Genomic DNA, 16,741 nt, shown 5'->3' on the forward strand with positions numbered 1-16,741 from the left:
GTGTGCAATTCGCAGAAAAAGTTACTAATACCTCGGGAAATAAGAAATAAGCCGTGACCCTAAAAACAATTGAGACTCTGGATGGTTATCTGTGAATTGGGTTTTATCAACACGGTTACTTCATTGTCGAACCTGGCACCTAGAACAACGTCTGATGCGGCTGTCGCGGCGCGGTAGCTCGCATAGTACGCATCATATTTAAAAGTATCCACTACTTTTATTTCCATAGTTTCTTATTTTATCTTTCTACAACACAAGTAACTTCAGGTAAATCTGTCAGATATTTAAAACGTATTACCAAGAGAATAAAATACTGATCTGTGGATATGTAGGTACCTTTGCGATGAGTTTAATACTATTGTAGTCGAATTATGCGCTTTCTAAGGAAGTCGATTAACAACACAATAAAATGTAGTGCGTATAGTCAATGCAATAAGGCATTGGAATAGTAAAGTATAATTATACAGAATCGTGTCTGTGGTCGAAGTGTTGGTTTTTAAAATAACTTGGTCTAAAAATATTATAGGTACATAGTGCTGTGAGCTGTCTACTGTTATGTCAATTTGTGAATGCCAATTTGAGATCCTGCAATAGCGTCAAATTTTGTTGTTTTCATATTTTCTAGAACTCTCAAGCTAATTACAAAATATAATAATGGAAGTGAAGGAATGTAGTGATTTAACAGAAGAAGTAAGTTAAAATTTACTTTTAACATTTTAACAAAAAGTTATTGATTGTTTACCCGACATTCCATGTTTCAGAATCAATTTATAGTGGACGATGTGAGTAAAATAATTAAAGAAGCGATCGAAAATTCCATTGGGGGTACAGCATATCAACATAATAAAGTAAATCAGTGGACTTCCGCTGTTGTGGAATCGTGTTTAAGTCAACTTACAAAGTTGCAAAAACCTTATAAATATATCGGTAAGTAGCACAATACAGGCAAGCAACCGCTAATAAAGTTCGTTATGTTATTCATCCGAATTCCGATATTTGGTAGAACTTAGTTCTAAAGATGAGACTTAAACTTGTTGGTATTGTCTATAATTTATACTTACAGTTAAGGATAACATTTTATCTGACAAACATAAAAAGAGGTCTTTCTAAATAAATCAGATTTGTTACGTAAAAATCGGCTTTCTCTCATAAGTTGGGAAAACTCTTGAATAAAACATTTGTTATTTTTTTTGTAACTACCTTCCTTCATCAATAGTATTAAATAATGTAAAATTTACAGTTTTTTTTGTTATAAAAACTACTGTTACTACTGGTTGGAACCCACAGTAAGGAACAATCTATAAAAAAAAAAAATCTAATAATCCAATAAATAAACACCTCACATCTGATTACAGTCCAGAGGCTGATCTCCGATAGACAAATGAGAGAAAGGAAAATTAAAACAATTTGTAGAGTAATTTAACTTTTTATTTATTATTTTACCAGGAAAGGTAGTAATACTGAATTGAAACTGCGAATCATCAACCAACTACATTCTAGTCGCATAAACACTAGGACAAACATGCAGTTAGCATGCAGAAATTTTGCAACAACAAAAAAACTGCAATTTTGCAGATGAGTGCAGTTCTAGTACACTGTAGTTCTGTATAGAACTTCAAACTCCGCTTTTTTGAGTGTTTTTATTTCCTTAAAGCCATTTATGTATGAAGCCCAGTTAATGATAATCTTCCTTTTGCGATTGCAGTGACATGCACAATAATGCAGAAAAATGGTGCAGGCTTACATACAGCTTCTTCCTGTTTCTGGGACAACACCACCGACGGCTCCTGCACAGTCCGCTGGGAGAACAAAACCATGTACTGCATTGTCTCTGTGTTTGGCCTTGGCATATAATACATCTTATAAAACATATAAAACATCTACATTATATAAAATTGCTCGAATTTTTTTTATGTTCTGTTAAACATTGTCAATGCACACTATACAAATTATTTAGTTTTAAAGCATGCTTTGAAATTAGTACTTATTTTCATGTTAAATGCAATAGTATAATATTGCTTTATACTGAACTCCTAATTGTAATGACTATAAATTAAATTTAAATCACAATTAAAAATTGTTATATAATGGTATAAAAATATAGGTTTTTTTTAAAGCATTAATGCAAACACTATGTGATTACAATAGTGCGCTTTAAAACATACCATTTAAAAATTTCATTAAAATTGATTAATATTAATAATAATCATTAATAACACTTCCAGTATTTCTTAAAAATTGACCGCATTTACAAAATAAACTGAAATGTCTTACATTATCAATCGAAATTAAGTTATTACTTAATGTTAAGTAAGTAGGATAATATATTTTCGTACACAATAAACATAATAATGAAAAACCTGTGGCATGTTTTCTTTTTTACCTTTAATTTATTTTGACGTCCTTTAGCACATTGGAACAAGTCTTTTGTTGGTAATACTTTACGGACCAAGAAAATGGCTCGCCTGATGGTAATGCCTATAAGTAGGGCGACGTTACCAGCGCATTCAAGGAGCACCTGCTAGATTTTTATTTATAAAAGTTCTGTCAAAAGCTAGAGAGCTTCCGAGGTAGAACATAGGCCGCAATAGAGCTGGAGCGATGCTGTGAAGATAGGCCCCTGTCCGTGTACACGAACTTGCGGTTTGCAAGTTTAGCACTGGCCTCTATTATTACCAGTGGCACAACGTACAACAGACTGTTCCGGCAAACCATGTGTGGAGACAAGCCCAGGTAATAGAAGAAGAATATCATGCCCATTGTTGTCATTGTCACTAGAAGCAAAAATAAAATCGTTGTGCAGTTTACTAGGCTACATAAAATTGCAAATTCATTCAAGGGCAATTGTACATTATTTTATAACAAATTACCAAATGAAATCTTTGAGATGTCTCTCAATAAGTTCAAAGTTTATATAAAACGTAAGCTTACAGAAAAATCCTATTATAATATTAAGGATTATTTAAACGATAAAAAAGCTTGGGTATGAATTGCTCTCGCTTCATAGCTTAATTTAAATTTACTGGAAGATGGTGATAACAAAAAAATAAATTTACCCGACTAAGTTTGTTGTGGGCTCTTCTTAGACCAGGGCGCGTTTGGAACCCTCGTAGCTTTAGATTTAAGTTGGCGAACGAGGTTATAACCATCCCGTTACAATTATGTAAACAAATGACAACTGAACTCTTGTCTTAGACAATATTTTATACTTGATTTGAATAACCAAATCAAATGAAGACTAAAACAGTGACACTTGAAAGCTCCCTTAAGACACTAGTTTATATGTTAGTATACCTATCATAATCATCAATATCATATCAACCCATTATCAGCCGATTACAGGGCTCGTCCCACAATGAGAAGGGGTTAAGATAGTAGTCTACCTAGTGGCGTGCACTGGGTTTCTTACCAGGGTATGCATAAGGCAGGAAAATGGCAAAAATCCTCGAGTTATAATCAATTTAAGGGTAAGCAGTGCTTTTGCGCATGTATGAAGTGCACGCCACTGAGTCTACCGCGCTAGCCCAGTGCGGATTGGTTTTGAGAACATTAAAAACTCTCGGGCATGCAGGTTTCCTGACGATGTTTTCCTTCACCGTCGAAGCAAGTGATAGTTTACTTAGTTATGAAAACCTAGAAAAATTTGAGGTGCCTGCTTGTATTCGGAATCGGCACCACGAAAGTGAAGATGAAGTGCTACCTACTGGGCTATCACAACTGTGCAGTCACCTATATATACGGTAATAATGAAGATTTGTAAATCGAAGATGATCTTCTTGAAGTAAGTGTGGGTGAGATCGTTTTGGTCTTTTGTTGAAGATGGGATAACCTAAGAGTTCTTCAGAAGTAGTCTTTTTTTTATATATATTAACGATAGGCCAGCGCTTGACGACCATCATGCCCGTTAGAAAGCAATGATGAGATCTAGGTTGGATAACGCTTGCCTAGAAAAAGCCTATTCACTCTAGCCTTGAAGGTACTCCACACATTCCACAACATAGCGGCACGTATCAGAAACGTGGATAAAAAACGTTTCGTGCGTGTTGATGGAATATCAACCACATAAGGATGCCACCGCTCACGGTATCTCGCTGTTCTGTGGTAGAACGGGAAAGGAGGAACAAGATTGTGAAGTTCCTGAGCCCACTCACCGAAATATTTCCGGTAAAAAACCGATAAACAGGCAACATTGCGTGTCTCTTAAAAGACAATCGTCCGAAGCCACATCTAAGTGGTTTCCAATGGTCTTAAAGAACTGATTGTCACGAAAACTTCAATTTCTCCAGCCGCCAGAGCAGGATGGGTGGATGTATGGGATTGGAGCTGCTACAGCACCAACCAACGAGTAGAACGAGCCTGTGTGTCTCACATTTGTGGATTACAAAAAAGGGTTGGACACCATCGAAAGCTGTGCCGTTCTGGAGTTCCTACAGCAATCTCAAATAAATTGGCGCTGCATCGGAACTCTAGAATGCTTGTACAGTGCAGCTTTTGTGTCTTTTAAAGTGCATCGTGCATTACAAAAAAGAATGAAAAAAATTTAAGTACAGTACTTACTTAGGTACATTAATAAAATACCTACTTTTTACTTCTATCTATTGTCATCAAATTATTTATACTCTTTATTATTATAGTAATATTGTTTCTTTAAAATATAAATATAACCTAAAACAAACTATTTAAAACCAAATAAAATCTAAAACGTCCTCGAAACCACCGCAGCGAGGCACAGTTCCTAAGATGCTGGCAGCATTGCTCCTTTGGATGGCCAAACTAATTCGTTGGCCAAGGTAACTGCCCGCTCTAGGATCACCGGTAGACTCGATAACCCTTTTCGATAATTCTTTGAAAAGGGCTCTTGCCTCCGGACCCCACGGTCCCAAAGTCTCTACTCCAAAAGGCACAAAAATGAAGCTGCTATCCAGGTTTTCATATTTACGCCTCTTGGCCTGCTCGGCACTGGAAGCAGCCGCACCTACCATTGACGAGGTGGCCTGGATGTGTGATGCAGCTAGGGTATCAACACAAGTTGCATCCCACAGAAGTGACCTTCCAAGCCTCCAAGGTATGAGCGTCATACCATCAGGTCTCTTGCCATCGCTCCGCGCCAAACCAATAGGTTCTAATACAGCTGGTACGTTTGTGGTAGCAAGAGATCGTCGGATGATGTCGTTGATGGTGCTATGGCGAGAAAAGCGACCAGCGCTTCTTGAACAGGAGAGTCCATGGTGACCGTAGGTGTCAACGCTGTCACCCCAGTGGCATCGATGAGGCTGAATTATAGAGGCGCCAAGCCTAAGACCAATCACCACCGACAGAGTGGTGTGGTCTAACATAGTGCCCAGGTTAGCTGAAGGGAGAGCATGTAGCCAGTAGCCGGACTCCTTAGCAGAGAGAGCGAGAAGACGAGCACGGTCTCTTTTAGATGGCATTTGGTCTAAAAGTGTGTCAAAAGTTTTTTTGCAAATAATGTCGTCCCACTGTCTCTGTGAAGAAAAAGAAACCGGCAAAATACTGGGACTAAGAGCAGACCAACTATTTCTTGCCTCTGAAAAGTACGACACTTCTATGAAACCCAAAGAATTGGAAATAATTTTTTGAAAAAGAGAGTGTACTGTACACTGAGGAAAGAAATGCTGGCAGCGAAACACTCGAAATTTTGCGAATTCCAAGACCGCCATACCCTATCGGAAGTGAGTTCTGGGTCCATGCCTGATTACTTATGGGACAATTTATAATATTAACAAGAATATTTTTTATAAAAGTATCCAATTTTTCCATTAAAAAATGAAATTTCCAAAGAGGTGAGACTCTAAGAAAATACGTAAATTTTGGAACAAATAAACAAAAGCGAATAATAGTTAAAGCCATGTGGATTAATTTCGAATAGACGATCGGAAGTGTTGCTAAATTTGGAAATTAAATCGTCAATAAACTGTGGGACTGACGTTTCCAGTATAGGTGCCCCTAGGAGACGAAGTGATTTATCATTTAAAACTTTGATGCCGGGAGCCAAGTTATTAAATTGTTCTAAAATTAAATTAAATTATAAGTTCTCGACTTGACCACGACTATGTGACCCCCTCCTGGCGCCAAAGCTGGATCCGCCCTTGACATTAGTGTTAACATGTTAAATGTACAAACGCTTCATAAGTGCCTGTGATAAGATCTACATAAATAAAATATTTTTGAATTTCGAATTTGTAAACTAACGAGTACAGAATTTCTGTTGTTATAAACATTTAAATAATTTAGCACACTTATTACTGGAAACGCTTCTCAACCACGTATGTAACTATCCGTAACCATTGATTTAAAATGTTACTATTTGTAAACTCACTGTTTGTAGGTAACACAATCTGCCAATGCATAATATTCAGCTTGTGTCGATGGAATAAATTCAAACATGTAATAGGTAATTAGATAGGTACTGTTTGCTATGCAGACATATACAAAGTAATACATTTATAAATTTAAAAAAATCCATGTAAAATTTTGGAACCAATAGGATTCGAACCTGCGACTCTCTGGCAATCGCTGAGCGCTATAAATGTGATGCCTTTTATATCCTTTTATATATATTATATTTAGATGTAGTGCCATCTAGAAGAAAACATTGTCACTTCGCACAACTTAGAAAAAAAATAGAATCTCATTCTAGGATTTTAGAAACCGACGACACGTTGCATTTTTATAATTTATACTTTTTACAAAAGTATCTGCCCATTTAAATTATGACTCGGACGAAATAATGTTATATACTCGTAAAGACTGCGATCGAAACCATAAACATACGCTTGATTTTTTAATGTACGTATTGTAATCATATAAAAAGATAAGTTTCTTGCTGCGCAGAATATCTACTTATAGCTGATTTATTATACTGTGCAAATTTGGACTCCTTGAATAGTATGATAATAGTTTAGCTAATACTTAATTATAATAAAAAAGGTTCATTAATAAAAAAAAGGCAATGTAATTATTATTAGTAGTAACTAGTTAAATACTTTTAAGGCAACGAGGCACATTTTGTTTAAAAATCGCGGGGCGTAAGTGCCGCGCGACATATTTTTATCACGTGACCGTCATCGATCCAATGGTTGAGCGCGTCTCGGGTCCATTCAACTCGGTTTCGGGCAGCGCCGGGGAGGGACACTTCACAACACCGATTCTATTCATACTTAGGAAATATTTATATATTTCCATCTCTGTCACTCGTATTGAGAAATAATTAAATGAATGGTGAACGAGCGAAATAGGAATACATTCTAGTGGACTGTGGAAATTATGGCCAGGCCAGTCGCCATGTAGAATTTTTTGGTGTGGGACTGTGGGTGTTTTGTCTCGATTTGTCAAACGCTTCAGTGATTATTATTTTCAAGTGGACGTAAAGTTGGTGTAAAACGCTATTTACTCTAAACGCAGTATTTCTAGATTCGAGTGGACTTATTTCTTTGTGGTGGTGAACGGTTGATGTGCAGTGAAGGCAGATAATAAATTGGTGGGGGGCTGCTGAAATACTACGATAGGATAGGATAGTAACAACGTTTTACAACTATAGAGGTGTCGTTCGAGTTCGGGGCGCTCATAAAATTTCTCATCTCAGTGCGGGAGAGACTGACATCCATTTTGTTTTATTATGTGGTTTGGTTGTTTACACTGCGTTGTGCTTACGACAATGGAAAGCGACGGTGAGTTGATCCGCGGGAGTGTAGAACATAGCGAGGCGTGCGCATGTAGCTCTATGCACTAGACCGCACACGACAATCTTGCATCTGAATAAGTAATAGTATTCGATTTTGTGCAGCGGCGCAGTCGTGGTGTACAGACCACGGTGCCCAGGGCGATGTCTTCACGCTAATAGTCATTAGTCATAGTGGTGCAAACGCCAACTCGACGTATCGCGAACTCCGGCCGAGTAAAATTGATTTCGACTAGAATCTAAGCATGCGCCCACCGCCCGCGGCGGCCATATCGCGCTTATCAGCTGATTACACTACATAAATGCACTGGCAGCCTTGCAACATGAAATGTTTATAAATAATCATGCACTGACTGTGGAGTTGGAGACGGCTATACTACTTACACTGTAAGTGTTTGATCCTTTCGTTTTTAAAACCTTTTTGTTGTGACTAGGGATGTACCCTCCAAACAAGTAAGTTCTTTATTAGCAGTTTATTTATATATTTAGTACAAAATATTAAAATTACCATGTAAAAGGACAGAGTGTGCGCAAGGACAACTTATCTCTAAAGAGAATTCTTCCAGAACCCATTGATAAATATAGGTATTAGATATTTTTTCCTTACAAAGATGGAGAGATTGACAAGTAGCTAGTTTAACCCTGAGAAATGTGTTAGATACATAAAACTTTACTACAATTGTTACACATAAAAAAAATTAACCTCTCAGATCCAAATGATGTTGGAAAAATGTTTGTAAAATAAACATTGTGGAATCTGAAAGGTCCTACTATTTATTATTTTTTGCTGGGCTGTCCTTACTCTTTCAACTTATTTGTGCTTTGATATTTGGGCACATTCCTGTATATGTTCTTAAAGGCTGTTGGACCATGACGCTCCAGTCTGCACCAACATCCTTTTTTTTTTTTTTGTTTGTTGTTAATTTCAAATAAAAATAAAAACGTTAGGACTTTGGTAGATCTCAAGTTCTTAAGTACAAGTCACAACTAATGTTAGGTTTATCTTAACTCACCTCCAGAGTGCAATAATAAACAAATATTAAACAAGCAAATATTAGTTACCAACTTAAGTATTTATGTATACACACTTGTTTAAAAATTAAGTTGAAGTAAAAAATCTCAACATAACAAGTCACAGATAATTATTTCAAAAACAATTAACTATCATATCAAATAATATTTGTGGATGTAAACTGTTGAAGATAAAGTAAAATGTTATGCAATTTTTAAATAATACTAAATAATGTCTGTTTATCTTCATATATATATTTCTTGTCTGCTTGTTTATGTCACTGAACTCCTCCTAGACAGCTTGACCGATTTGAATGAATTTTTCGGTATGTATTTGGGTGGCACCCTGGATTGTTTAGATTCACAAATCAGCCCGACAGATGGCGCTGGGGTCAGCTATTATGAACATAATATACAATTTAACTGCATTTTTAATTGAAAATTTTTATCACTTGCTTTAACAGTGCACAGTGAAGGAAAACCTCATGAGGAAACCTGCTTACCTGAGAGTTCTCCATAATGTTCTGAACAATGTGTGAAATCATTTAATGCACACAATAACCTAAAACCTTATCATTCTGAGAAGAGACCTCTGCCCTGTAGTGGGCCGGGAATGTGTTGATGATCAACACATTACCGTTTGTTGTCGTTCAGGTCTTTATACTTCCAACTAAATCTATATTTTTATCAGTATTTGCTTGTCCCACTTTTTATATTTGTAAATACTCTGCTTCTCTCTTTCCATCTCCCACTAACTAGAGATCTAGTCTGGTAGAAATCTTATATAATGATAACTTGATAGGTGTTTCCTTATCCACATCTCTATGCAATATATATATTATTTTGGTACTAACCAAAAAAATAATATACCAAGTACATAATGGACTGTGCACCGAATATCATAATCAATATCTGATAAGCAATGCCTAGGATTTAAAACAACTGCGCTTTTTCATCTATAAATCACATACATTGCCGAAACTTTTCGATTTGCTAATAGTTCTAAACCACTATTGAAAACTACGACCTTTGATATTTGAATTAAAAGCACTAAATGTAGATCTGTTAATAAAAATGTTTTTTAAGTAGTTACCTATAAAAGCGGCAATAGCCTATTTGTTATAGCTTCGGCCTCCCTTTCGGAGGGACCGAGTACTTTTCGAAGTTATGTGCGTTTAATACGCACATAACTTCGAAAAGTACTATTTAAGCAAATCAAAATAACACTTGCTTTAACGATGAAGCAATACATGCTGAGGAAACCTGGAATCCGCACGGGGCCAACGAGGCGGCCCTTTTCTTACTGAAAGGAGACCCTTGCCCTGTAAGGGAACGGTAAAGGGTTGATAATGATAATGGCGATAAAAGCCAAGGCTTTTTAAATATACGCTATAAACAATAAAAAGTTTTGTTCTAAATATAGTCGCTGAAAGAATGATGAAAACGCATCGTTTTTACGAGAACCTTTTGGCAAATCAGGCTTTGATTCTTGATTATTTGTATGGGTTTCAAATGTATATATATATGTACATACTATTTATAAATTAACCCTATAAAGTTCTCTGAAAGACGGATGGACATACTGACAGCTGAGGCTTGTTTATTTAACAAGCCTCAGCTGTCAGTATGTCCATCCGTCCGGGTACCTTAGTTACCTTTCGGAAACTAAACATTAAAAAAAATAAGTAAAACCACAATGGTTTATTTGAGAATTTTAATTTTGTACTTAAAGCCGCATACAGAGTCTATGTTCCCAAGTCCGGTTAACCCTATTGAGAGTGGCGCATTAGGCTGACGATAATTAAGAGTACTGAATAAAAAGTATAGCTATCACTCAGTGACTAGAGTAAGCTACACTAGATGTTTTGATTTCGTTCCAGTCGCGTTCTTATGTAGTCTTACATTATACCTACGGAAAATCTCATGCAAAATATCGAATAGGTATAACTAACTAATCCAGTTCTTATAAATTGACTAGGCAAATAGCTAGCTATTTGTTCTCACTATAGGTACAGTTCGTCCGGAAGTGATTTAACTTCTTGGAATCCTCTTTCAATGTTCTTTGGCATAATAATTATTATTGCGAGGTGATATTTTTTAGGCACGCTAACTTACGTCATTGTACACGTAGGCAGGTACCTAAATCTAGATACCTACTTACCTGATTTAAGAAATGAATTAATCTCAATTAAGTCCTCCTGCCTCTAGAGTCCGCCGAGTAAAGAGATTTGCACTGGGCCAGCGTGTTGGCAGTGGCGTGCATTGGGTTTCTTACCAGGGTATGCATACAGCATGAAAATGGCATGAAACGTCAAAGTTCCTCCTCTAACACCAGTTATATATAAATTTTAGGGTAGGCAGTGCTTTTCTGCATGTATGAAGTGCACGCCACTGCGTGTTGGACTACGGCCTAAACCCTTCACATTGAGGGAGAAGACCCTGCCCTGTAGTGGCCCCGTAATGTTTTTACATGATGATGATGAATATCTAGTCTGATTTGTGTGATAATTTTATCTTTTCTATGGAAACAAACGGTACTTTTACACATATTATAGTTTTTTTTTATCACATAAACATAAACAAGCTACATTGATATGGTTTTATACCACAATAACTTCGTGTATATATAATACATATAGTATATACGAAGTTATTGTTCGTATATTCGCCCATTGTACCTGTGTGTTATATTTAGTGTTTTTGTTTTTAATTTAATTATGTTAGGTGTATAAGGAAGTGTATTTTCATTTCATATATAATTAATGTGCAAATAAAGGCAGTTTACACTTTTTAAAGAGACATTTTTTTTTTAGCATTTTAGCATTTTTCAAGCTCTACAACTTTTCTATAGAACTCAATCATATATCTCTCGTCCTTAAGGCAGCGTTTCCGTTCGACAGTTTTTTGACTTACTTTGTAAGTTCCACGAAAAGTTCTTTTCAGTTTTCAGCTTAATATTTAGCCTATGGCACTCACTCACTCACTTCTTTAGTTCCAGAGATTACTTCCGACAGTGTCACAAACTCACAAGCTTTACTACTGACGGAGTACTCACCTCTTTTTAGTATTAGTATAGATAAAACGAAATCGCTTCCGCTGTTTGTACGCTTAGATTTTGTATATTACTCAGCGGACTTTATTGCACTTTTTAACAATCGATAGATTTTTTGAAGCGGAAGGTTTACATGTAGTTCACTGTAGTAGAGAAAAGCCAAGTAATTAAAAGATTTGTAATGTGCGTGTGTGAAGTAACTTTTATCACAGTTTAGTTATTGTTCAGCAGTTCCGTTAGAAACGGTTGTCTTTTAACGGTAGTTATAACTATTGACATACGTTGCAATTAGCATTTTTCTCAAGCCCTTCCTTGGCACACGTAACAGTAACTACCTAGTTTGTTATCTATTAAATTTTGCACTAGCTATGTCTGTCGATGTCGCTCTTAATAATACCAAAATTGTGTGGTGACTATTATTCCACCGCGGAACACTCCGTGAGCTAGTTCATATTGCACTTAATCGGTTTTTAACTTTAAGACTACACACATAAACTGCATTAGAATAGCTGTAAAATTGCTGTTCGGATGCCGTTCTAGTGCGGTTGGCATCACTGCATCAAAACTGCAATCTGACCGACTGATTTGGCTTGCACGCATTGCATGCCTGCTGCATGGTTAATATGCAGTCCTAATGCAGTTGAATCAACTGCAATAGCACTGCATATCTATGGTGAACCGTCAAGTATCTACCCACCAACTCAAGTTCTATTACAGTTGATTTAACTGCTTAAAAATCATGCAGTTGGCATGCGGTTAACGTGCCGTCGATAGAACTGCAAACAGACTGAGCAGTCGGCTGTTTTCATGCAGTTAACCGTGCAAAACTGCATCCAAGTCGCAATTTTGCAGATTAGATTAGACACTGAATTATTCTCCTGTAAAGTTTCGGATTGTTGATAGCTGGGCTTTGCGAAATATAATTAAGTAACTACTGCAGAAATCACTGGTACAGCTGCCCGTACCAGTGATTTTCATTCGTCACGAGAAGGCCCCTTAACCCAATTCCCATCATAAAGTCAATGTTTTTAATTGATCTATTTGTAAGTCAAGATTTTTTTTTTGAAATTATAATTATCTGGAATCCCTTTATAAAATAATAACTTGTTTTTGCCTGCGGCTTTTATTCGGCGGAGATTTTGTCTATTAATTCCGGTTGTCCTTTTATAAAAGTTATTTTTCCATGTCATGGAGATAGAGACACTAACTAATGACATCATCTCCATGACATGACATGGTCTGTCTGCCAGACCTTTTTTGGATTAAAGATGCCCTATGTTCTCTTGTGTACCCTAACAACGTGGATGCAAAATTTCATGATGATTGGTTAAGTAGTTTAGATACTGAGTAAGTAATAAGAGTATGTATTCTGAGTGTATTATTATCCATTAATACAATCTCACAATATGAAAAGATTTTATATTCTAGACCATAATCTGGTTATTAAAACAGGAAAAATGATCCGTAAGATTTTCTTAGTTATTTATTCAAATTTTGGTACAAAATAAAAAAATAGATAGGTACCATAAAATATGACATAAAATATGTAAAATTGAAAGTGCATGGAGCTACCACGTCTGCTACTGCTTTTAGGTCGCGTTTTAGTTTGCAACTTATGGCTTAAAATTGTAACAAATGAGTCCAAAATTGCATTTATAATAAATAGGATTTGGATTATTTAGGATTAATATGGAAAATCGAGGCACGTCACGTTACCGGTAAAATTATGCCTGCCATATGTTCGACGTTTCGGGTTTCCCGGATTTGAGCATCCTTGTAAGTAATACTTAGATGGCTTCACATTCTTTATCCGTCAGTAGTTTATTCAAGCTTTATCTTTTGTGGGGACTTAAATATCTTTGAGGATTTAAACTTTACTTATAATTTAAGACAAGTTTTGCCCGGGATTTCATACGCGCAAACTTGTATCGTTTTTATTATGACTAAAAGCCCCGAATAGTTTAGAAAGTAGTTGGGCTTTTATCTAATTACTACGCAGATGAAGTTGCTAGTATATGGTAGAGATTATGAGAGGTCGGATTACGATGTGTAGGTACTGTTGGAAAACTATTATACAAACTATAAAGTTTTTCTTTTCTTGATTACTTGTGTGCTTGATATAATAATATCGTAAAGCGATAGTGGGTATGGCTTCGGTTACTCTTTCACTGCGAACGATTTCGGTCTTCGGCACGCAACTCTACTTTACCGAGTAATGTGCCTTTTTTGAGCGATGACGGAAAACGGTGCGGTTCTTCACAATATTCTTAAGGGCGTGTGATTTCTACCAATCCGCACTTGGCCAGCGTGGTCAACTACGGCGTAAACCCTTGTCTTCGGAGACAGGAGACCCATGCCCTGTCGTGGGCCGGTAATATGCCCGGTAGTGCGTTTTATGAGAAAACAACTGAAATTTGTTTATCCAATTGACAAAAATAGACATAAACGCTACTATGACTATCATCGGTATGCACATATACTTTTAATATAAAACCTTGAACAAATCACAAGAGCCTTTAAAGAGCAAATAATGTTTTAAAAAACCAGAGGTGCTTGCCCGAGACTTCGTACCTCAAACAGTAACAAAAGTTCTACATTCTTGATAAATATTTTTTGCCTATAGACAAAACCGCAAACTAATATTTAGATGAGTATGTTATCTCGTAAATTATCCTTGACCAATGACTAAGTGAGGATTTATAAACATGCTAGCACATTATCAAGGCCTTTTTAACTTGCTCTAATATTTGCTCTAGATTGTCCCATTTTCACCACTGTCTAAACTATTATTTATTATGGTTGAAAAGTTTGAATATTTTACAAATTATGCTATGCTATGAAAAATACTTCAAATGTAATTTATTAAAAAAAAAATATATATATATATATATATTTATCTTATCTTGACTGATCACGTTTGTTCGAAGGCTTGTTAGGTAGTAGTAGAGATTTTTGTGACAGTGTTCGTTGGAGGGAGTTCTTCCGCCATGCTTATTTCTGCCGCCTAGCAGTATTGCTGTGTACCGGTCTCAAGGGTCTCAAGGGCAAGTTTTCCGCTGTAAACAGGCACATGACGATTGTCAATTAATACTTACGCCTCAGGTTCATGGACACAGCGGCATATGTAGGAGTTCTCAGGGCATGTTAGGTACATGCCCTGCGAAGTGTTGCCTTGTTTTATCGGCGATGGTTTTCAACTTACCATCCTGCTTCGTCCGTCAATAAAGTTTATAGGTTTGCTTATATCCGCGTGCAATATAGTACTTATATTTTCTGCCTCGCACAAAGATGTAACCGTCTATATATGGTTTTATATTAGGTTTGTGATTAGAGTGCATGTGACAGTAAAAATCGCTCACAATCTATTAAAAGCTCCCGTTGACTCTAGCTTCATGTATATAAGATTAGTATTTTTAATAGTAGGTAGGCTGCAGCCACAATAAATGTATTTGTGTCAAATAAACCTGAACAGAATAGTGGTTTTGCACACATAACCTATTATATTTTTCGCACACATTAGTTATTTTTAGACAGAAAGTTTCTTGTTCTTTCTTACGAGTAGATTGCGCTAACACAATATACAAAATACTAAAGACCTAATTTTCTCTATTCGTAACTTTACGTCAATAGGTCATAGGATAAGTGGTTATGCTGTCGTTATTTATATCATCTTTTTCCAATCTGATATTTATTTTCCCATTTTTCTTTCTAGTGTAAATGAAACGAAAACAAAACAAGTTATTGTTATAATATCGCCTAATTCAAACCGGTAGTAACATATTAAATCATTGTTTGAAATAGTCTTCCAGAAAATCACAATTAAATTCAAAATTCTTTGTAGCCGCCGCAAGTCCTATTCCAATACAAAGATTGTGGTCAGTTTAGTGTGTAATGGACATGTTGGAACTTGCCTTAGCTCTTTATGTTCTGCGAATAACTAATTCCAATTCAATTGTGTATTATGAAATTACCTATCTAGAATTAAAAGAGATCACCTACTTACTACGTAGTAAGGAGAAAAGGGGTCCGATTTTATGTTATGTTTGCTTTGGTAAGCTTTAATTTTATACATATTTTAAAAGCCCTAGGACATAAGGTATTTGTATGCCTTTTAGTCTGATATATCCTGTGGTTTATGGCTATGCAATGTAACCTATTCGTTTTATATAATATATATAATAGGTAGATTGATCGTTAATTGCATCATTAGGTTTAATATTAGAAAGAAAGAAAGAATTCTGGGCTAAAATAACGATTTTAGCTCCATCAACACTTCATGTAGCATAGCTATTCAGCGATAGCAACGCAGAAACATAGGTAATCTATTTACTACCAAATTACACTTCCCCGGAAAGGCGCGCGATATTTTAATTTTAAATTATCCCCCGAACTACCTATGTGTCCAATATATGATAAAAAGGGTAAAGTTTCTCTAAATAGTCTTGATGATAAATTTTTGTAAGGATAAATGTTCCATGCCCAATGACGATTGAAAATCACCTGTTAACATACTAAAGATATAAAGTATAGACAAAGGAATTCCATTCTACAAATAGCACGTGCAATCCTAGTTATATCGATTTGATTATCATTAGGCATACAAGAATACTCCAGTCTCCGCCGCCCCTTTTGCAAAAAAGTCTGCAAAAAAAACCACAAAAGAACGGTCCCACCCTTTCGTTGCTAAGCAAGGCAAGCCTTTCGTTTCGTGTTTCATAAAAATAAATTACTAGCTTTATGTACCTAGGTACCTGTAGTTATTAGCTGGTATTAATTGCTGTTTAACGTTGATTCCATTCGCCTGTGAATTCTCTTATGATAAATGCCATTGCTATGCTATTTGTACAACACAAGTACTATTATATATTACAATCGTATGAAACTAATGAAATTATTAATTGTAACTTAGCTTTAAATATTTTTATGTTTATACTTTTAAAGGTTTATATTAACAGACTAAGATTTAACTGTAAATA

The 16,741-nt window shown here is 35.9% G+C and overlaps 2 protein-coding genes across 8 annotated transcripts in view; both read left to right on the forward strand.

The window, feature by feature from the left end:
* The first annotated feature begins 534 nt into the window (after positions 1-534).
* Positions 535-1,854, forward strand: LOC120633715 (dynein light chain Tctex-type 1). The gene is made up of 3 exons (XM_039904035.1): positions 535-690; positions 762-927; positions 1,706-1,854. Exons 1-3 carry the CDS (start codon positions 655-657, stop codon positions 1,852-1,854), a joined length of 351 nt encoding a protein of 116 aa, XP_039759969.1. The 5' UTR covers positions 535-654.
* Positions 1,855-7,295: 5,441 nt separating this feature from the next.
* LOC120633625 overlaps positions 7,296-16,741 on the forward strand; it is a 45,051-nt gene continuing 35,605 nt past the window's right edge. For 6 of the 7 annotated variants that reach the window (XM_039903883.1, XM_039903887.1, XM_039903888.1 and 3 more), the window contains exon 1: positions 7,296-7,691. The gene's annotated coding sequence lies outside the window, so the exon portion shown is untranslated. Of the gene's footprint in view, positions 7,692-7,748; positions 8,090-16,741 lie in introns of those variants that run through there. The other variant, XM_039903884.1, reaches the window with a different exon arrangement.

This window comes from Pararge aegeria, chromosome 22, assembly GCF_905163445.1.
Source record: "Pararge aegeria chromosome 22, ilParAegt1.1, whole genome shotgun sequence".
Taxonomy (NCBI): Eukaryota; Metazoa; Arthropoda; class Insecta; order Lepidoptera; family Nymphalidae; genus Pararge; species Pararge aegeria.